The sequence below is a fragment of the Orcinus orca genome, chromosome 15, assembly GCF_937001465.1.
Source record: "Orcinus orca chromosome 15, mOrcOrc1.1, whole genome shotgun sequence".
Taxonomy (NCBI): domain Eukaryota; kingdom Metazoa; phylum Chordata; class Mammalia; order Artiodactyla; family Delphinidae; genus Orcinus; species Orcinus orca.
Window position 1 is genome coordinate 38579520 of NC_064573.1, and position 23022 is coordinate 38602541.

General features: G+C 43.6%; 1 protein-coding gene across 1 annotated transcript in view; it reads right to left on the minus strand.

The window, feature by feature from the left end:
* FHOD3 (formin homology 2 domain containing 3) overlaps positions 1 to 23022 on the minus strand; it is a 505940-nt gene that overhangs the window by 140848 nt on the left and 342070 nt on the right. The window contains exons 13-14 of the mRNA XM_049697949.1: positions 6250 to 6324; positions 2289 to 2402 (exon numbers count right to left, since the gene is read on the minus strand). Coding sequence (XP_049553906.1) covers positions 2289 to 2402; positions 6250 to 6324 — 189 coding nt within the window. The remainder of the gene's footprint in view (positions 1 to 2288; positions 2403 to 6249; positions 6325 to 23022) is intronic.

Genomic DNA, 23022 nt, shown 5'->3' on the forward strand with positions numbered 1-23022 from the left:
AGAGAACAGGACGGGCCCCTGCTGTCCCCAGTGACTGGGTCTCAGCATGCAGGCTCCTTCTAAGGAATCTGAACCCAGTGCCTTCTTCAAGCCGAGGACCACTGAGTTCTCACCTCCCCAGCTCCTGGCGCATCTCCCTGGGTGTCAGACAGACCCCTCAGGCCTTGCGTGCCCCAAGATGAACATCTCCATCCTCGATTTGCTTCTCTTCCAGTATCTTCTACCTCAGTTCCTTGTTTCTAACACCCACAGGCTCCCGCAAGCCTGAACCCTCACTTTGCTTCCCCTGCTCCCACCCTCCCAGCAGCAGCCAACCCGCTGATCCTCTCAAGCCCCAAGGCCTCTGCCCTTCTTGGTCATGGTCACCTCTCTCAGACTCAGAGGCGGCTTCTGGCGGTCCCTGTCTCTGCAGCCTCGCCCCACTGGCTCCTTCTGCACTGTTGACAAATTAGAGAGCATCACCAGCTGCTTCAAAACTCTAAAGCCCCAGGGCCTTAGGATGAAGACCAGCCTCCCCCCAGGGCACTCTATCCTCTCTGCAAACCAGCCCCTTCCTTCCTCATTTAATCCCCCAGCAACCCCAGGGGACACTCAGCCAGCCCCAGCAGGGAAAGAGACACAGACAGGAGTCCTTCAGGGGCCTGCACTCCTGGAACAGCCCAGACTGGACCTGGGTTTCCAGTAGGCTGAGGCTGGGACTTCCGTTAGGACCTGGGAACAATGTCCCCCAAAGGCCAGGGCTTGGGAAACCTGCAGACCTTCTATCCTTGTAACTTCTCAACTTCAGGGACCTCCAAACTGTTTTCCAACCAATGAGTGGATAATTCACCTGGATACTTCAACTCTGCCACAGCCCAGCCCCAGGTACCATGGGGGACACAGCAATGAATGGAGCCTGGTTCCCTGCTCCCGAGGAGCTGGCAGCCAAGCATGTGCGAGGTATGTGATGTGATATCAGTCCGACTCTCATATGCCTCACTTCAGCCCCAAATCTCACATCTAATAGGACAAGGGTTCTCTTTACTGGTGACCTCTCTGGGAGCACAGGCAACCTCAGCTGATCCCCAGAAGAGGTGCCCTAGGGTAAAGGGCAGAGAGTGTCTTCAGGGTAATCAACTTGTTACCTTATTACCAAGACCAAACTGAGCCTAAATATGGCCAGCCCAGCACCACACTGGACTGTGGAGCCTGGGATTTTGACACCATGGGGTTTATGCACCATCTTAGAAGTTACAGGTGATGTGTGGCCAAGTAAACCCCATTGGACAGCCCTTCCTCCTGGGGCTCTGTATCCCAACCAAACCCCCAACCACCAGCAGCGCTCAGCAAAACACACTTCAGAATGCACAGGAGACGATTTGAATTTGGAATACAGATAGAATTTGTTTTAAATTTGGGATTTGAGGCAAATGACTTCTGTGAATTGCTCATGTCTCAATATCTGATCAACCACGAGCTGCTGGAAGTTATATCTCATCATCATACATTGTCACTTCCCACTGGACCCACACGGTGGGGTTCACACAAGGCTTTCATGTGTACTTTTTCATCTGCTCATCAAAACCAGCCTCTAAGGTAAGGGTTGGCATAAGGGGCATCTACCCTCAGGGATTAAATAACTTCCCACTGAGTGAGCTGGAACCCTAGCCTGTGTTCTCTAACTCAGCACTCTTGCCATATAAGGGTACCTGTTTTTAATTGTTCTAAGATTACAGGTCTTACCTTTCCCTTGTAAACACATCCTGTGCAATCATTCACTTCTAGGAGTAATAATCAGTTCATTTCTGGTGGTCTAATTAGTACTCTTGCCAAGTTACATTCCTTCCATGGACCCATACAATTTGTTTCTCTTCTGGTAGGTCCTGGATTAATAACACAACACCTTAACAGGCCCATTACCTCCTGATTTACATAAAATGAATCATTCAGAGATGAAAACTGATGTGTATAAGACAAATTGCATGGTTTACACAAAATCTAGAACAGTTTTTAAGAGGTGAATAGAAACATTCACATTTAAATATTTTAGAACAAACTGGTATACCTATCTATAGTATGTAGGGAGATGAGAGAGTATTACCAATAAAATATCACCTCTAATAAAATAGTTACTTAGTACACAGTGCGAAAGAGACAGAAAAGATTCTTACCTTTGGGCTATATTCTGTAAAGGGAAATATTTCAGATTATTCTTTTCATTTACACTTTTCCTTTGGGCCCTCTTAATCAAACTGATTCCCTTCACTTGAGGACAGGGAAGGCATCACCATGCTTCTTCTAAAACCCACCTTTCCAGCCCGGGCTCCTGTTGAGGTGAAAGAGGTGACGTGACGGTGATGGGCACATTGGATCCAGACGAAGGCCTCGAGGAGTGATGAGAGTTGTTGCCAAAGTTGCTATATCTGGAGAGTGCAGAGATTTAAGTTGTGGGGCAGGAAGGGACAGAAAAATGAGTACCAGTCAATAAATGAATAACACGTGGCAAACTATGCTAATTTTTGCAAGAAAAACAGGTCTGGAAATGCTAGCACTGTTAGTGATTACCCTAACTTGAAGAAACTAGTAACTTCTTTGTTTTATTTCTCATCAGAAAAATTTCCCAAAGTCGAAAACTGTTAGGCAGCAGGGTTTATGACAAAGGGTTTAAATAAAACCCTCATATTTCCTTTCTTTTTAAGTGTACATTAAAACTAGTTGCTAACATAAATCAAGAATCCAAATTACTTTCAATTGAATCTGAAGATTTTCTTGCCTCTCGTGGTGGCACAATTAGCATTAATTGCATCAAAGGCCTACAGAAAATACCAGATGATTAGCTAAAGAAACATCGGATTAAAAATTCTCCTTTAGGTGTTTCTGAATCAATTGCATCCATTAAATGCTATGATCTCATCACATGCCCAAGGATCAAGGAGAAACTGTCCCCAGACCTTCTAGGCTGGCCTGCTGCTTAGAGGTGCACGTATTCAATGTTTTCATCCAATATTTCCCTAGAACCAAAACTATAGCCACTAGGTTTAAATGAGCTTTTATCATTTCCCAGTCATCTCTAACAAGTTTCAGGATTTGTAAAATTCTAGAGTTTTCTTTGTTTTTCAGAATGGCTGTTCTTTAGCTATCTATTTGTATTTAGCTATCATGATCAGAGCTTTGCCTCACAACCTCCTCAGCTACAGGGTAGGGCCGACTCCTTCTTCTAAACTGGTGAGGCCACAGTACTGGAGTGTGTGGGACCTCAAGGGTCACTATGATATAAGTGCACAAAGAACTTCCCCCATGCAGTGAATCCAATATAAACTCCCACCAACTAACCTAGAATTGCTAATTCTAGGAAGCAATTTGACCTCAAAATGTGGATACCCCTTGACCAAGTAGGTCTACTTTTGAGGCGTTAACATAACTTTATGGTTATTTATATACTAAAATATCACACAGGAGGATACTCACTGGAGCCTCATTGAGATCATGGCAAAAAACCAGAGACTACCCAACCAGGTAACAATGGGAGAATGGCTAAGAAAGTATGATGTAACATTCGTCAATGGAAGATTACACAACCATTAAAATGATTGCCAATTTATAAGTGATAACATGGCAAATGTTTATAATGTACGTGTACGTGAGAGTGTGTGTGTGTATAAATATACACACACACATACTGCATGTAACATCAAGATATAATATTACACATTGAGTGTGATCACAATTGTAAAAAATATCCTTAGAGGTTAAAAACCACGTGTAGAAAAATGTAAAAAAACAGGCCATCTTTTTTTTTTTGGCGGTACGCGGGCCTCTCACTGTTGTGGCCTCTCCCGTTGCGGAGCACAGGCTCCGGACGTGCAGGCTCAGCGGCCATGGCTCACGGGCCCAGCCGCCCTGCGGCATGTGGGATCTTCCCAGACCGGGGCACGAACCCATGTCCCCTGCATCGGCAGGCGGACTCTCAACCACTGAGCCACCAGCGATGCCCAGGCCATCTATTTTTAAAACTGGAATACGGAGGTGAAATTTCAGTTTTCCTTAATAAATTCCATTATTATAATGGGAAATAAAATACTTACATTATCCCAAATCTATCCTGTGTTGCTAAGTCTGGTGTGTTGGCTGTTGCTCTTCTAATTTGCTTATTTGGTATCATGTGTCAGCCTCTGCTATGTACCAGGCACTCTGGCAGGCACATGGGGACTCACAATACTACCCCACCATCCTCCCCTGTTAACATACCACCTTCATGGGACTTGGTTTCCGGACACTCATCTTCTCATCTCTTAAAGTCCCAACACTCTACCTGTCCAACAGGTTGTTTACTGCTTCTCCAAGTGAGTATCGGTTTGATTTTTTCAAGAGGGCCCCCAATTATACAAATATTGAATCACTACGCTGTACACCTGAAGCCAATGTAACGTTATGTCAATTATACCTAAATAAAAAAATTAAAAGAGAGGGCCCCCAAAACCACAGGCCACAGAGAAGACAGAAAAGCAAAGGATGAGAATATACAAAAGAAAGGAAGCAGCAGAGAGGGGAGCACAAGCTCAGCAGGGAAGAGAGCGAGAGAAGCAGGAGGCAGTGGGCCCCACTTGGGAGGGAAGGACGCTGCCCAGGACCTCCAAGTCCTCAGAGACAGGCCCTGGGCTCCAGCGTCAGCCCTGCATCACCCAGCTGCCTGGACACTAAGCTTGTTATTCTATGCAAACATCTAAAACCATCCCCTTCCCAACCAAAAGTGGGCATCCCAGAGAATGTTTTAACAGGACTACTTTACTAAAATTATGTTTCGATGATGTTATGGAAATAAAACAAGCATAGTGTCGTTCTCCCTCTTTTGGTTTTTCTACTGGTTGAGCAATTAATTCAACGACCTCATGGTCTAATTTTGCTTCTGAATTTCAGCCAAACTAACTGGATCATACAATTCACTACAAGGCGTTTTTTGGTTTTGTTTGTTTGTTTGTTTAACATCTTTACTGGAGTATAATTGCTTTACAATGGTGTGTTTGTATTTTTAAAAAATTCTTTTTAATGACTAACTGGTTGGTCTCTATTATAACCCATTCAATTTCAGTCAACCACTGAGCAGTCAAATCTGTGGCCATACAGACCTCTGAAAACCACAGTGAGTGAACATCAGAAAATTAATTGGTATGAACGATATTTATATAATATTCAAATTCCTGTCAAATAATTAAAAAATTGTAAACTTTTCTCAGTGAAATCCAAGCCAATCTTCATTCACAAACATGCAGATGCTTTTCTCAATTTATGTGTATATTCGTTTTGTCCATTTCCATGTTTCTATTGCTCACATCCCCCAGGACTGTCAGTAGTACTGAAGCCTGGGGACCAAGTGCGAGGGACCTGGGTCCCAGGAAAGCCCCGTCAGAAGCTGTGAGACCATCACCATTCTGGGCTAACACCACCCTGCTGGGGAAGATGAGGTTGCCAAGATATTTTTTCTTCCGGTCAAATGTGCAGCTCCTAACTTGTACACGGATACTGTTCTTGGGGAACATGAGAGCTATGTTGGATGCATTTCATGAAAACTGTGTGAAAGATCACAGTAACTGAGAATTTTAGACCTAAAAGAGACTGGTAGAGGACTTGTAGTTTGGAGGTGTTCAAACTGGAGCCCACGTACTCCTGATGGTATACAAAGCCATTCTGGTAGACACCACTCCCCACTTACCCAACCTCTCTGTGCCTCAGTTTCCTCACTGTATATAAGGGCTAGAAATAGAACCTACCTCTTCAGGGTTAAGTGATACTTTAAAATGCAGGGCTTGGCTCTCAATAAATGCTCAATAAATGTTAGCAATTATTATTATTACTCTTAATATGGGAGTGGCCATCAGTCAATACTGACTTTTATTATTGACTTTGGACAACTGATTGTTTAAAATATGCAAACCCTCTGTTCCCCATTCCCCGCTCTGCAGAGAGGTCCTGATCCAGGCATCAGTGAAGGGCAGGCACACAGGCAAGCTGACAAGCACCTGCTGAAAATTCCCTGTGCCCTTCTGATCTGCACACCTCCCTCCCTCTGCCTCATCTCCGGTTTGCATAAGAATCATTGAGGTGTCCATACTTAAATAATGTAATTATACTAATGCCTGTGAAGTGATTCAAACTGCAGTTGTTTGCCATCTCATGGGAAGCTATGACCAATGTCTGAAAGAAACTTACATACATTAGAATAAAAACAGAAAGCTATAGAAAAGGGAGAGGAGATAAAGAAAAGACACCCACCTATTGGAAGAGAAAGACCGGAAGTTGTAAGGCTCGGAGGCAGAATACGTGCTCGGATGGAGAGAATCAGAGGAACTGTTAAACGAAGGAAAACCCCACTCAAAACGCTGCCTGGAGAGCTGACAAAGCACCTGGCTGCCTTCCGCAGATCAAAAGAGAGCCCGTGCTAGAGAGATGGGCTTGAGATGTGTAGATTTTGACAGACTGTGCAAATTTTTATAAACCTTAAATTCAAAAATCCATCTTTAGTAATTACATTATAACACAAGAGCTCCTCAATTCAAGCAGCGGGAATTTTCTCTTCTGCCTTTTGCCTACATACTGGTAATTAGTGAGCGCCCAGGGAGCTCACACCACAACTGCTCTCTGCTCTGACTGGAATCTCCGCAAACGCAGCGAACGAAAGACAAGCCCGAGGATGCAGCTAAGGCGCTGCGTCACCGTCCCCGGGTTAGCCTCGCACAGGCCATCACGTGGGCCGGATCTACCTGCTTTCCTGCTGGGATTCGGCTTCCTTTTCCTTGGTGGACAAGGGCGAGTCCTCAAAGTCATAGGAGAAGAGGTGGAAGGGGCTGTGAAGCACATAGGGCAGCTTTTCTACGGTTGGTGACGCCTGCGGGGGGCCGGGTGCGGCGCGGAACGGCTGAGAAGCCGGGGAGGGCGTGGAGGGCGCCCGCAGGGCAGGCCCTGAGGACCCTCTGCGCAAGGGGGTCCCCGCCGCACTGCCGGCCGGGAGCTGCTTTCCTGGGGAGGAGGCACTGGAGGCCGCGGGGACGGCTGGACTCTCGCGAGCAGCATCCTTTCCGGCGGGGACCTGCTCTGAGGCAGGACTGGCCTCAACCCTGGGTCAGCACGGAGGAGAGGAGGAGAGGAGGAGAGGAGGAGGGGGAAGGAAGGGGAGGAAAAGAGATTTGGGAGAGAGGGAGCAAAAGTTAGGAAAGAGAAAAAGACACGTCAAAGCTCACTACTGTTAGGGACGCTCACTTAAGAGTCCAGCTGTGTTTCTCGACCTGCAGCATAAAAGCCAGAAGCCCTGGTTTTCCCAATAATCCTGGCGCCCTGGGCTTGCCTATCTGGGGGGTAAGACCCATCTGGCCTCTGAGCATACAAGGGCCTTGATGAGGGGATTTAGTGGAACCTCAAAGGCTCTTCTGCACCTGCCCCTCAATCCCCAAGTTTCTCCCCACTGGTTGTGTCGGCACCGGAATTTCCACAATTTGAACTTCATTTCTTTGTCTTGATCAAACAGGGGATCTGCCCTCCTCCTGAAACACCCAAACTTGAGGAGGAGGTATCCCACAAGCCCCATACTTACAGTCACTGCTTTCAGATCCTTTCTGGAAAGCAAGTGTGGAGAAGGAGAAAAGATGCCAGCAAGAAAGGCAAAGAGCTGGAAATGAGGGGCGGGCAGAGTGAAGACACATTTTGCCCGGTTCACACTTTCCCCAGGGCCTCCTCTACCACTAAGCCCTAGATGTCTAGACTCCTGCAGGCATGCCTCATTCTGCCACAGATACAGTTATGAAGACTTTCCATCTTCAGGGGACTGGATTTAGACCACTTAGACATTTTGAAGCCTACCTTTGTAACAGCAGAATCTACATTAAACTCTGCAGTTTTCAAAACCATAGTCCTTTCCCCAGAGAACTTGACTCCCAGCCATGCCCACTTGGGAAAGGGATGTGAGCTGTTTTGTTTCCTACCTCAAATCCAGAGCTCCGTCTGTATATAAGGGCAGGGACATACAGGTTTCCCTGGCTCAAGGGGAGGATGGGATGAGACCACACTGCAGTGCCCAGGGCAGGCCTGGCAAAGGTGGTACACACACACAGGGGGCACACGTGGTGGGCACACATGGAGTGCAAACACACAGAAGCAGCCAGCAGGAAGGGGAAGCAGTGGAAGACACCAAGCCCACAGAAGTAAGCAGAATCTTTCCCACCACTTTTAAGTCTAGTAGGTTGACATCAGGGAAGAAATAACATCCAGATCAATGTTAATGAACACAGGGTTTGTTTAAGGTCAAACCCTGGTGTTTAATATGCACACCTTTGCTTCCTAAAACTGAAAAGTCTAACTGTATCGTCTCTGATGAAGACACCCTCCAGAATCAGTCATATAGTCACAGACACTGCAGAGGACAGGATAAACCACCATCTACCGCTAATAACAATCCCATGTAAAGACAGCACGAGTCAGTAGGGACGCCTTTGGAGGCTGCTCTTTCCAGCCAGATTCCTCCATCTGCTCTGTAGGCACTGCTGAACTGTTTGAGTCCCTGGGGGTGAAAAGTTTGTGGGTGGGACATACCATGCACATTTAAGCACGTGTGGAGCCACACCGATGTATTTATTGAGAGTCCACAAAATTTTCTGTGACTCATTTTTGACCTAAGGTGGGACTGTCAATTGAACCTCCTCCCTTCCCAGGGCATCCCTAACTAAAGGCACTACCCCCAAGCGTGGCACTCGGCATGGGCGGGGGCCCTTGGTTAATGCCGACCTTTCTCCCCATCTCATTCTGGAATATGTACCTCACTCTCTGTCACTAGGTCATTCCTTTCCTCTCTCTACATCCAGCTGGCTTCTTCCCAGACATTTCCAAAGGGCGGAAGCAATCAGTTCAGAGAGGATTCCATGACCCCGGGAGGGGTGGGCATCTCAGCACGTCAAATGAGCCTGTCTGAGAACTTTTATGTGCACCGGTGGCCCCAAGAATGAGGCCACAGCAGCAAAGAATCACATTAACTTTGAACTTGGTAAGAGAAAGATTTTACCCTAATTCATCCAAGGTCCTTTTGACTTTGCTTATTTGTGGAAAAACTAACAGCAACAGTATCAGTTGGCAGCGTAATCAATCAAGTGAAGGAACCCTTCAGTTCTAGAATTATTTTTGAATATCAGAAAATGAACTTACCCATGATCAATTTTTATTTTTCATACAGACATCATTTGGGGGAAATACCACAAAATTTACACATATCTGCAAGGTGCCTATGTCTGTTAACACTGCCTGAAGACAGAAAGGATGCACCTTGGAGAGGTGAGTGGAGGACAGAAAACTCCCCCAAAGGGCTGTAGAGCTATGGTAGTTATTCTAGGCATGCAAATAAATGCTGGGAATTTTTTCTATGTTACATGCGGTGAAAAGTGTTCCTGTCCATTTGGATAAAAATCAAAATGCATTATCCCTCCAGCAGTCATCCACACATTATAGATAACATTGTACTGGTAAAATTAGTAGGAAGAAGGGGACACGTGGAATTATTCTTCCTACAGTGTAGACAGGGTTAAAGTTTTCTGAGCAGAGAGGAACATCCCGTTAGTTACTGTCAATCCGACTGAGCCGAAGCACTCAATGAGGGAGGGGACAGTGGGGAGCAAAGCTCCTGGGTGTGTCTCCCATAAAGCAAGGTTAGGCAAAGCAGCGTCTGAGTGAAAAACACGGCTCTCTAGGGAAAATGTGCTGTTATTTCTATAAAACTAGTCACTCTGTGGCTCCGTGTAAACGTTTGCCGGTGGGAGCTAGTGAGGAAGGGAGGAGGCTACTGCAGGGCGGCTGCAAACTATCCGTTAGGAAGGAGACTCCAGGCTTGTGGTGGGAGCCGGGGAGTGTCCAGCCCTCGGTACCTGTCCGTGCCCGGACAGGGGGCATCGTCATCTTTCTCTTCCTCTGAATTGGGCTCCGTGACTGGCTGCTCCTCTTCCTCCTCCTCCTCGACCCTGAGGCAAGGCCAGGAAAAGAGAAATGCACATAGAGACAGGATGGGAAAGCAAGATAAGCGTTACAGACAAACAGGAAGATGAAGCAGAAAAACTCCAGCTGGCTGAAATGAAAAGAGCACACTTAGAGGAGACAGTTGTGAGATGGGGAAACCTAAGTGTGGGCTGGAGATGCAATAACCCAGCACAAGCCAAATTTCTTTGTCAAGTTGGCTGGATGCTACTGCCTGCAACCCCCGACCCCACTCCTCCCATCCCCCTACCACACATGATTCACAACAGCTTCTGGCCTTGGGCAGGCCTCCCAGGTGGTTCTCCTTCTGCATACAGAGTCATGCAGTGGCTGTTCTCAGGGCTGCCCAGCGCCTGCAGCGAGAAGTCCTCATGTCTTCACTGCATTCCTTCCTGCACCACCCTCTACGGTGGACGGATGGTTTTTGCATGTCACTCCCTCATTCTCAGTCAATGTGTTTGGGGGTGGGGGGCTGATCCCCCCCCCCACTTCAAGGGTTAACACATGGTCCAGGTGGAGTCAATCTGGGCCACCCCTGGGATTTCTCCTGGTGCCTTCAGGGATGAGAAGGTACAAGCACACCCTAAGTCTAGTGGAGGAAGGCTGCCTGTGAGTGACCCCGGCCCAAGAACAGCAGAGTTGGAGAGAGAGGGACGGACATGGAGAGAGAGGAAAGCAGTCTCCATGACAGTTTTAACACTTGCATCTAATACTTCTGAAGCTTCACCCTGGCCTTTCACTAACAGAGGATAATAACTTTTCATTTTTGCTTAAGGTAGTTTAACTTGGGTTTTGCCCTTGCAGCTAAACAAATACAGACTTTGATAACTGAATCATTACCCTCCTTTGGCCTCTAAATCCTATCAACACGTGACTTATGCGATGCAAGTGTTCCATGTGGAACACTTACCCAAGCTTCTCAATCCCTTGCCAAAGGGATTAAAACTCCTGAACTCCAATGACCTTCATCTTTGTTCACTTCAGGCCCTCACAGGCTGGACCTCACCATCACACCTAAGTAGCCCACCTTGGAAACCTTACATCCAAACTTCTACCCCCCGACCACAAGCCCCCATTCCTCCAAATCTCTCATTCCTCTCCTCCCACCGTAACTCTTCTGCAATCTCAGTGTCCTCCTCTACTTCCTAAATGTCCACCAGCTCCTTCTTGCCTTCAATCCTTATGAATCGACCGTTTCCCACTGTAGGCATCATTCTGCCAAAATCTGTAACTCTTTTGCCCCACTCTCCTTCAGTTGGTTTTTCTTTTTACTGAAATATAAAATACATACAGAAGAGTACACGAATCCCTGAGGTTTCACAGAACAGAGGCATCTACATAATGAGCATTCCTTTAATGCTCCCTTTGAACTGCTTCCCCCCCCTACTGGAAACAGCACAGGTCAGCTTTGCCTGATTTCCTTCTCCATCTAAAAGGAATCATACTGTATCCAGCTCCTTTTGTTCAATATTACACTTGTGAGATTCATCTATATTGTTATAAGTACTTGAAGATCATTCTTTCTCATTGCTGTATAGTATTCTCTTACACGAATATACTATAATTTAGTTATCCATTCTACTGTTGATGATAATCAGGTACCTTTCAGTTTGGGGTCACTTTGAATAGGGCTGTTATAGATATTGGAGTACATGTGTTTTAGTGTTTTGGGTCATGAGATATGCTTAAATTCATCTTTATTAGAAACTGTCAAACAATTTTTTTAAATGAATGAATGAATTTACATTCCCATAGACAGTATATGAGCATTCTGGTTCTTCCACACCCTTGCCAAGATTTTATATTTTTGTCTATTTCATTTGCTATCTAATCTGTGTGTGATGATGTCTCATTGTGGTTTTTCTTTGCTCTCCCCGATGACTAATGAAGATGGGCATATTATCATACTTTTAATGTCTATTTAGATATCCTCTTTTTGAAGTGTGTAAGTACTTTGCCTTTAAAAAAGAAAGAAAAGGCTCGGACTTCCCTGGTGGCGCAGTGGTTAAGAATCCGCCTGCCAATGCAGGGGACACAGATTCAGTCCCTGGTCCAGGAAGATCCCACGTGCCGCGGACCAACTAAACCCATGCACCGCAACTACTGAGCCTGTGCTCTAGAGCCCACGAGCCACAACTACTGAAGCCCGAGTGCCTAGAGCCTGTGCTCCGCAACAAGAGAAGCTACCACAATGAGAAGCCTGAGCATCACAACAAGGAGTAGCGCCCACTCGCCACAACTAGAGAAAGCCCACGCGCAGCAACGAAGACTCAATGCAGCCATAAATAAATAAACTAAAAAAAAAAAAAAGGCTTTTTATTTGTAGAAATTCTTTACATAATTTGGACACAAGTAATTTGTCATATTCTAGTGTTGCAAATATGTTTTCCCTGTGGGTTGCCTTTGCATTCACTTCATGGTATCTTTTAATAAACATACGTTCTTAAGCTTAATGGGGCCCTATTTATCTTTTTTTCTTTGATGGTTAGTGTCTTTTTTGCCCTGTTTTTTTTTTTTGATTACACCAAGGTCTTAAAGGCATTCTCTTATGTGACCCTCTAAAAGCTTTATTATATAACCTTTCACATTTAAATTTGCAGTCCATCCGTAATTTATTTTGTGTATCATATGAGATAGGGGTAAGATACATTTTTTCCCCACGTGGACATACATACAATTGGCCCAGAACCATTTAGTAAAAAGGCCATATTTGCCCCATGTTAGTATCATCTTTATCACAAATCAAGTATATATCTGTGGGTTTCTGGACTTTTTCTCATCATTAGTCAATTTTTCTATCCTTGCGTGAATACTCTGCATGAATCTTTGCATGAATATTATCTTAATTATTACAGTTTTATGATAGACCTTGACATTGCAAAGTAAGTCCTTTGCCCTTTATACTGTCATAGAATTTTTGAATCAGCTTGTCAATTTTCACCAAAATCTAGATGGACTACTAGTTGGGATTTTATTGAATTTATACACAAATTAGAACTGACAATTTTACATATTGAGTCTTCCAACCCATGTCTGTGGTATATCCTTTATTTAGATTTAATCTTATTCCAATATTCTTTCATTTCTTTTAAAGCTTTAAATTTTCAGTAGAGGTCTTATATATTTTCTGTTAAATTTATTTCTAAATATAAATTTTAATGCTATTGTACATGTCATCAATTTCCAATTTAATTTTCTATTTATTTGATGATATATAGAAATAAAATTGATTTTGGGGGTAAATTTACCTTGTATCCAACAACTTTTCCAAATTTATTAATTGTAATACTTTTTATATAGACTCCTTTAGATTTCCTATATAGACAGTCATATCGTCTGTAAGTAACGACGGTTGTATTTATTTTGCTCCAATTCTTATGCCTATCTTTTTCTTGCCTTATTACACTGGCTGGGAACTGCAATATTACATTGAACTGAAGTGATGACAGTAAGCATCTTTTCATTGTCCCAAATATCAAGAGGAAATATGAGCTTTGCCACAGATTTTTTATTCTTTATCAGATCAAAGAAGTTTCCTTGTTTGCTAAGAGTTTTTACCATATATGAGTACTGAATTCTATCAAATGCTTTCTTTCCATTTATCAAGATAATCATATGATTTTCCCCTTTATTTTTGTAAATGCAGTGGATTACAAAACTGCTTTTAAAAGGTTAAACGAACCTCACATACCAGCAATAAACCCCACCTTGTTATACCATGTTACCCTTTTTATAAACACCTGGGTTCTATTTGTTAATATTAAGAATTTTTTAAATTGAAGTATAGTTGATTATAATATTATTAACAATTTTTTACATGTACTGGAAAGAGATTGATCTATAATTCCTATTTCTTAAAATGTGCTGATCAGTTTATGGAATAAAGGTTATGCAAGCCTCATAAAGAGGTAGGGCAGAGAGGGTGACAGCTGTGGAGCTAAAGAAAAAGAGATGGATCCGAAAAAAATTAAAACAGATTTAGCTGAATTTGGTGACTGGTTAGATGCGGCAGGAAAGGAAGAAAGAAGTATTGGTGCAACCCCATGGTTATATACCCCATACCTGGATTGAGGGGTGCTTCTGTCAGAAACAAGGAAGCCAGTGGAACAGTGAAGACAGCATTCCTCCTGTAATGCCACAAGCCACAAACGAGCACACCTCATCTGTCCTTCCGAGCCTGGTACAGCTCACCCTCACACAGCACAGTCCTTTTTGTTGGCAGTCCTTTTCTGCTCTAACAGCAGTCAAGTTAAAAACTGTACCCTCAACCTTCAGCCTGAGGCTACCTTCCCTCATCTTGATCAGGAATTTGCAAATGTTATTACTTCTGGTCTGCCCAGAACCCACAGATCTCTACCCTGCCAACCAATGGGTCTCTCCTCTTTAACTCAAAACAGGGAGCCCCATCCTCCAAAATGACTTGACTTCATTTGTTCTCCCAGGTGGTAAAGTCATTTAGAAGCAAAGTCTGCTGGAGTTGGAGAGGCTCGGAGCCAACTGCCTGGCTCGTACTCCAGCTCCATAATTTACCAGCTGTGTGACCTTGGGCCCCACTTTCCTCATCCCAATTTAGGATATCAACAGTACCTACTGGGTTAATATGTAAAGCACTTTGAAAAGGAGCAGTATACAGTGAGCAAATCAATTTGTTTTAGCTATTAGCTCCCATCATCATCATCACCATCATCGTCACTGGCTTTGGAGCCTTCTTAGGAAATCTCTACCATCCCCCACTAATGGATACTCAAGAACTCACTCAATACTCAAGAACTCAACAATCAATAATCAACTCAATCAATTACTCAATAATCAAGAACTGCTTGATTCACTAAGGAAGAGGACATAGTACTGGGCAAAGCATTCCCAATCACTGGCAGATAGTAAGACTTTCCCCTTTATAACTTCCACCTGTGTAAGCTGTGTATTTCTGATCCTCCTCTCTTGCATATAGCTGTCCTACAGATGTGTGAAGACAGTGATTCTGATCAACATCCCAACCTGTTTCCTCTTTGGGCTCAACATCTCTGACCCTGCAATAAATCTTCTGATGACTTGTGTATATCATAGCTTTGCTATCATGAGTGGCAGAGCAGGACCAAGGGCAGGCAGCACAATGACTCACTCAGGGAATCCACTTCCAGGAAGTCCCATGGTCAAAGCACTGGCCTTGCCCTACAACTCAAATGCATGAAGAAGGAAATACCCTCTCGTAGGGCACGGGACTTTCTATGCTTGATTTTATTTGGTTTCATCCTAGTAGAATTAGTCAAATGGAATGATATTTTATGCTGCCAATATTTAAGACTGAAGAATTAGTTCAGACAATTTTGCTTTTTCCCTAGCTGAACTGTCTCTTAAAGTATAACTTAATTTTGTTTATACTTGTTCTAAAGCATTCTGGGTCTTTGGTCTCTGGCTTTCAAATACCTCTAGGGGTATTCTGCTTGTTTGTAATTGATAAAGAGTTACTCTAGGGCACAGGCCTGTTCTGAACCCATCAGCTAGTCTCCTTTTAACCACAAACAGTCCCAGACTGGAGGCCACCCTCTTCACGTTGGAAAAGCAACAGGCCCACCGCCTGACCAATTCTGCAGGGCACAGTTTCCTTCAAAGTCAAATTAACTTTCTCAAATTCGGGTCTCAGGCTGACGTCACATATCTTAGGCTTCAAAAAACAAGAAGGAAAATGGATGTTGCTGAGATGTTTTAAAAGTACAATAGAAACATTTAAAACAGTATTAAAGTATATTCTAGGACCAAAGCAATCAGGATGAGGAAGAGTTAAGCAACACATTTGGAGCAGACATTTCAAGACATCTAATAGACATAAACTCAAATCAGGAATATGAAAAAAATATATTTTAAAAATCAGTAGAAACACAACTATAAAAGTGAGCAAAATATACAACCACGGCCAATACATTTATATGAAATGATATTTTAAAACCGAAGTTTAAATATAAATCAGTCAGAGTTTAATAGAACTCAACTGGAACTACAATGAGATACCATTTTTTATCTGCTTGGCAAAATTAAGATGTCTGAAGATAATACTAAGCACTGAAGAGCATTTAGACCAACTGGCTCTCATATACTGCTGATAGGAGTGTGCATTAGCATAATGACGCTGGCAAAATAATTGGCACTATCTCATAAAGTTAAGCATTCATATCATGAATATGACTGACATCACCTAGAAGTGGCATTGCTGTAGCCTGGGGCAGTGGTTCTGAACCAGGTGATTCTGCCCCCTAAGGGACATCTGTCAATGTCGGGAGACATCTAGTCTTAGATGCTGCATCCTACAATGCACGAGGCAGCCCTCCACAACAACATTTGCACCGAATACTTTTGGTCCAAAATGTCAACAGTGCCGAGGTTGAGAAACCCTCTCTAGGGATGCCGAAGTATGTGCACCGGGATATGAGTCTGAGAATATTCTCAGCAGCACTGTCTGTAATTACCAAAAAATGGAAACAACCCAAATGCTCACCAATGGGAAAAAGGATAAATAGATTGTGGTATATTCCAATCAGAGAAAACGGAAGACCTTCAGCATCACATGACCATATGGATGAACACTGGAAGCATGATGTGGAGTGAAGACAAGTGCAAAGAGAAACTACAATATTCTAATATTTTTTATAAAGTTCAAAGAGGCAAAATTGTATAATATACTATTGTTATATATATATATATATATATATATATATATATATCTGATAATACTAAAAACAAATAACAACAAACCCATAAGACAACACTAAACGATATTTAAGAGTGCTGGTTACCCAGGTTCAGAGATGTGAAAGTTGGAAGCTCATAGTAAGTTAAGGGTAATGCTCTGGGTTTCTAGCTAGACCGTAGTCTCATGGATGTTCTTTATATTAATATTTATATAACATTAATAATTAATATTAATAATACTAATCATGTTTATAATATTTATAGAAAATAAATAAACTAGGAGAGGGCCACACATGGACCAGTGATGTCAGTGTATCATGAACTAAGGATTATGATTAATTCAATTCTGGAAAATTAGAATTTTTTAAATAGATTTTATTTTTTAGAGCAGTTTTAGTTTCACAGCAAAATTGAGCACAAGGTACAGAGATTTCCCATAATAAGTAACAATACAAACATTTTTTAAAAGTGAAGAAGTGTAACCATGGGGCAAGGGCTCTCCATTTACCCAACAATTATTTATTGAGCATTTATTATGTGCAAGATGCAGGGGTACAGTGGTTAGTAGAGGTTCTCACCCTTAATGTTTACAGGTCTGTAGGGGAGAAAGACATTAATCTAATTGTACCAGGAAGTACTCAAGTGAGAAAAATGTCCACAGTGCTCTTGGGGCAAAACTCAGAAGGCCAAGCAGGAATTGACCAGAGGACAAGAGGGGACTTTACACATGACACTCTCCTGCTCCAACACGTACACGCTAACCTTAGGATTAAGTCCAACTTGCTCAGCTAACACCCCCATCATCTCGCTCACTTCATCTCCCTCTCTCCCTTCAGCAACTCCCCCACCCTAGTCTTAATCAGTCTATTGAGCTGTCCACCCAGCACCAAGGGCATTTCAGCTTGGGGTCCTCAAAGGAGCCATTCTCCCTGCCTGGAGTTACTCCTTCTGCTCTGTTTCTCTAGTGGACCCAGCCGCCAGGGACGTCCAGTAAGTACTCGTTGCCTGTTGCAGACCTGTGGCCCAGTGGACCTCGCATGGTGCTCAGCCTGGAGATACTCGCTATGGATGGTCAACAGACAGAGTGGCAAGGACTGGAAACATGACCTTGGAGATCTCCCCACGTTGCAGATAAGAAAGACGAGGTCCAGAGAAGGCAAGATCACACAACCTGCCAGTAAGAACTGGCGACGTCATGAACCTGAAGCAGAATCTAAACTGGTTTCATTGCTCCACCGTCACTGCACATTTCCTTCTAAGCAACAGCACCCTGGATGGCGCTTCTCAGTCCTCCCTACACAGGGCATAGACAAGAACATCTGCACAGCCCACCAGAGTAACGGACAGGAGACCCGCCCAGTGCCCCAGTCACCCCAGACCTGCCTGGTTGCCCTGAGGGGGGGGAAAAAAAAAAAAAAAAAAAAAAATCAGTGTCTTGACACAGGTGTGACCCATTTGTGGCAACTAGTTAGTATGTTCTGTATTAAGGTTTAAATAAGATGCAGGCATTTTAAATGCCCCATTTAGTTCTGTAAAATGCATATGGCATACTATAATTAGATGAAAAAAATATGTCATAGAAATAGTGTTACTGTGAATGTAATTATGCCACTAAATTGTACAATTAAAAATGGTTAAAACGGTAAACTTTGTTATGTATATTTTACCACAATAAAAAATTTTTAAAATTTACAATTTAAACAAACAAACAGATAAACAGAAGAAATAGTGTGTTAAATGTCTGTCAGACAAAATGCCCCCTTGGGCTCCATCTGTATCCCTCAGATGGAGCAAACACTGCATCCCTCTGTGAGAGAGTACACTTCAACTGGAGTTTGAACTTAGCCTCCTGGTGACTCATACTTTCTGCTCACTTCAAGGCTGTTTCTAGGTTACCAAGGCCCCAAGAAGAGATTTGAAAATTTCCAATTAGTTATCTTAATCAGTTAAGACGTATATCTGACCAACTGAAGCAGTGATTTCATTCAAAAATAGTTTTGTTATCCACATTAAAAAAAAAGAAGAAGCTTCCCTCAAAAGATTTTTGCCAGCTACTAAGAGAGTGAAAAGACGTTTAAGAGAGCCCAGCTGTTGCTCTGACGTTTCCATGGTGAGAACCCAAAGTTAGACAGGAAAGTATTTATTGTCCCTGTAACACTCAGAGTTTAGAAGGAGCATATTTACTGGCCATGGATACTAAATATATCCAGGAACTGGACAACTGGCCAGAACCTTAATGCACGAGCCATTATTTTGCTATTTTGTTTTAGAATAAAATACTAATGGATCCAGCACATTATTTCTGCGGAAAACATGGAGCAGTTTAATATAATGGAATTCCAGTCTGCATAGCCTAAAACCAATAGGAAGAAAAACACAATTAGTAGCCTGGTTGCAGGTTTATTTAGGAGTAAAACAAATCAATCCAGGGATAACTGCGGACTATGAGGTGTCTCACCACTTTCTTTTGTGGGTACTTTGATTTTATGTTTAAAAAAGACTTTATTCCAAGCCAGAGATACTACCGAATTGCCTTAAGTGTCTCTTAGAGGCCTGAGAGAGCAGAAGAGAAACTAAGATGAAGGTAGACTGGAATTCTCTGTGACCTTTTGGAAACAGCAGGGACACCAAGCACAGACCCAGGCTGAGTTTTCAAGATGGCGGCCTCCAGAGGTGAAAGCAGCACTGCCTGCGTCTGGCTTGGCTCCATCCTGAGACCCGGAGGCTCTCTTATGTCACCCATAAAATACAGTGGAACAGCAGAACAGGAGCCTTCATCTCTGGTAGCCTATGATAGCTGACGAAATGAAATTGTGTGGACATCAGACAAGTTCTCTCATCTCCAGAAGTTGTACAACTATTAGTCAAATAGTGTGCTGTCTAGCCAAGCTCACTTTTAAACGTTTCGAATAACAGAATTCCTTACACACATTCTGTTTCATGTTTTCACAAACACGAAGGCAATGATACTAAAGAATGAAAGACTCCAAGTTAGAAAGAGACATGACGTGTGTGTCTTTAAGAGGCAGATATCAAATGTAACCACCAAGAGGAAGCCAACCCCATTTCAGAGTTTTGTGTGTAGGTCCATCTTTCAAACTCATGACTCAGTTTGATTCTAGAACTCGAGTTGCCTTTTCACATGCTTTGGACTTGGACACACCACCATCAGTCATCCTTCAGGACTCAGCCCAAATGCCTGAGGAGGCTTTTTGGACCCCCCCCCCCCACCCTGCCCCATCCCACTATCCTCTTTTCTAAAAAAATCTTTTAAATTAATATTTAATTATAAGAATTCATACTCCCTTTGAAAAAGTATAATATTACTGATAAAAATTAAGTCCCGTTTGACCAGAGGTAACCACGGTTATAAATTCGGTGGGTAAATTTCCAGATTAAAAAAGAACGTTTTAACGTATATTATTCTACAGTCCTTTGAATACAGCAATTGATGTGGCAAGTATGTTGGTACTTCTGGTGTGACGCATTTCTTATAATTGCTGGTTGCATCCCATCATGTGGCTATGCCATGTTTTCCTTATCTAGCCACTCCCCAAGTTGCTGTTACAAGTGACGCTGTAATGACAACACCTGCACATGTCCTTGTGAGCTGCACGTTATTGTCAAGTGCATATCCTTACATCCCTGCTACCTGCACACAGCCCTGTTTGCAGCCTTCAAAAGCCCTCTTCCAAAGCTACACACATTTACTTGCTACAATATTTATGTGCACACTGTCTTAAGAGGCTGGAAGAGTCATAAGGGTCATGCTTACCACTCTATCCTCAGAACCGAAAATCTGGCATGTACAGGAAAATACAAGCTGGTGAATAATGAAGGAATGAACGAATATCATTTTGTTCTCCTTTGGCTCATAAGCTACTATTCCTGGCTCAACAAAATCAGGGCAGTAATCATAACATCAAAGTTCAGAAAATGTCAGGACTGACTAAGAAGTCTATCCCTGTATACTTACTGTGAAATAATATACTCAGTGCTGGGGTTTCTCTTATAGAGAATTGGTGGCTTGCTCGTTTACTTGTGGGCGTGAACTATTATGGATGTGGACCTTTATTTATTTTTGGCTGTGTTGCTCTTCATTGTTGCGCGTGGGCTTTCTCTAGTTGTGGCGAGCTGGGGGCTGCTCTGCGTTGCGGTGCGCGGGCTTCTCATTGGGTGGCTTCTCTTGTTGCGAAGCACGGGTTCTAGGTGCGTGGGCTTCAGTAGTTGTGGTGCGCGGGCTCAGCAGTTGTGGCTCACGGGCTCTAAGAGCGCAGGCTCAGTAGTTGTGGTGCACGGGCTTAGCTGCTCTGCGGCATGTGGGATCTTCCCAGGGCTCGAACCCGTGTCCCCTGCATTGGCAGGTGGATTCTTAACCGCTGCACCACCAAGGAAGTCCCAAAGCACTTCTTCTCTGCTTCATGATTTTTTCCCCTTTTCACAATCAAAATCATTTACTCTTCTAACTCAATTTTGCAAAGCTTGTTATAAGTGAAAAAAATATAGATAAAGAAAGAAAAATATCTTCCTAAGTCCAGTAAGTATTTGTTTCACTTCGGAAGGCCTGCCACTGGCACGAAGCCCTGATACCCTCCACCCGCTCGCCCTGTTCTGTCCCAAGACCTCTGGGAGACCAAGGCCTGCACTCAGCAGGTCCCGACTGGCCACTTCTTCATGGGGGCTCATCTCCAGTCAATGTTTAAACTCATGTTTATAAAACCAGAACTGCATGACTGGGAAAAAGAAAAAAAAACAAACCTCAGGAATTAAAATAATTTCTCTGGAGGCAAACGTGATTACTGTAATGGAGTATTCCTGCAGTGTGATATAATTGTCTCTGATTCCTCACTGAGTTACTGTGTCTTTGGGAAGCACGCTTTATCAGGACGTTCAAATGGCACTTAGGCTGCAGATACCCGTCCCAAATGTGCCCAGCCTTCCCTGCTCTGCAGGCCACTCTCCCAGGGCAGGGGGTAGGCTTCCCTCTACCTGGCTTGGCTCTGCCTCCTGTTTCTCTCCAGGGAAATCAGACTCTCACTGGGCTGTGGGGGTGGGGGTGGGGCTGCAGTCACTCATTTATCCTAGTTATTTAACCAACTCTCTGACGGGTGCTCTCACGCAAAGCACTTTACAGGGTTCACCCCTTAACTCCTCGCAGGAACTGCTGAGGTGGTACTATCACTACCCCATTCACGGCTGAGGAGCTGAGGCACAGAGAGGTTAAGGAGCTTGCCCAGAGTCACAGAGCTAGAAGCCGGGATCTGAACCCAGGTAGTCCAACCTTAGCACCTAAGCTCCTGACCATGATGCTCTGCTACCTCCACTATGATCATTTCTTTGTGGCTGGAAATAAATGCCTCTTCTCTTTAAGGACTGGAAGAAGCTGTGAATCTTTTGTTCTTTCAGATTCTTTTCATGTATTCAAGTGTATAGGGAGTCTACCAGTTCTCATCCCTTGCCCATCTCACCGAGGCCCCATTCCACCATGAGGAGAATCAATGATGCCTTGATATAGACGAACTTGGACCACAACTATAGCCCATGTAAACCCTCATCAGTCTCTGAGACATCAACATTACCTCCCTTAGAAATCAATGTTTTTTCTACAAGGATATGATGCGTCTGTGATCACTGTCAGCTCGCTGAACACGTGTGAGACAAGAATGACATTAGGCCAGGTCTCTCTTTCTTTGGGTCTCTCCTCGTCAATTTCCAAAGCCTATTCCAAAGAGGTCCCTTGCAAAATGCTTCACCAGCATCACTTTGGTCCACTATAAACATCTTTTTTGCCATGTCAGATTTGACCTCCTCAGCCTACATTTTCAGGGTTTTATTTCCCTGCTAATTCAACCTTCATCACTGAAGAGTTACTACCAGGCTCCCTCCACAGACTCTTGTAAAAGAGACAATCTCATTCTTCCTTCCATGATTGGATTTAATCGACTCAGTTTAGTAATCATTAGCAGTTTAGCCCCTGCTCCATCTCCAAAGGGATCCTGGAATTGCCAGGGATATAAAGAGAGAGATGCTTGCTCTCCAGGACCACCCACACCCATACCTGCATGAACTGCCAACAAAATCAGCTCTACCAGAAAGGGCTGTGAACAGTCAGGACATGGATGGGAAGACATGTATTACAGAAAATGGAGAGTTTTCGAGGTCAAGGGCAAGCAGGCTTGACACTGAAAGAAAATACCCAAAGCAAATCAAAGATGTAACTAGAAACAAAAACCTTTCCTTCTCTTTGAAGCGTGTTCACCACTCCCACAGTAAAGGGCTGTCTCTTCCTGCAACATCTCACCAAGTAAGGCCACTCTAGCTTGAGAAGCATTCACACTTGAAGACAACCAA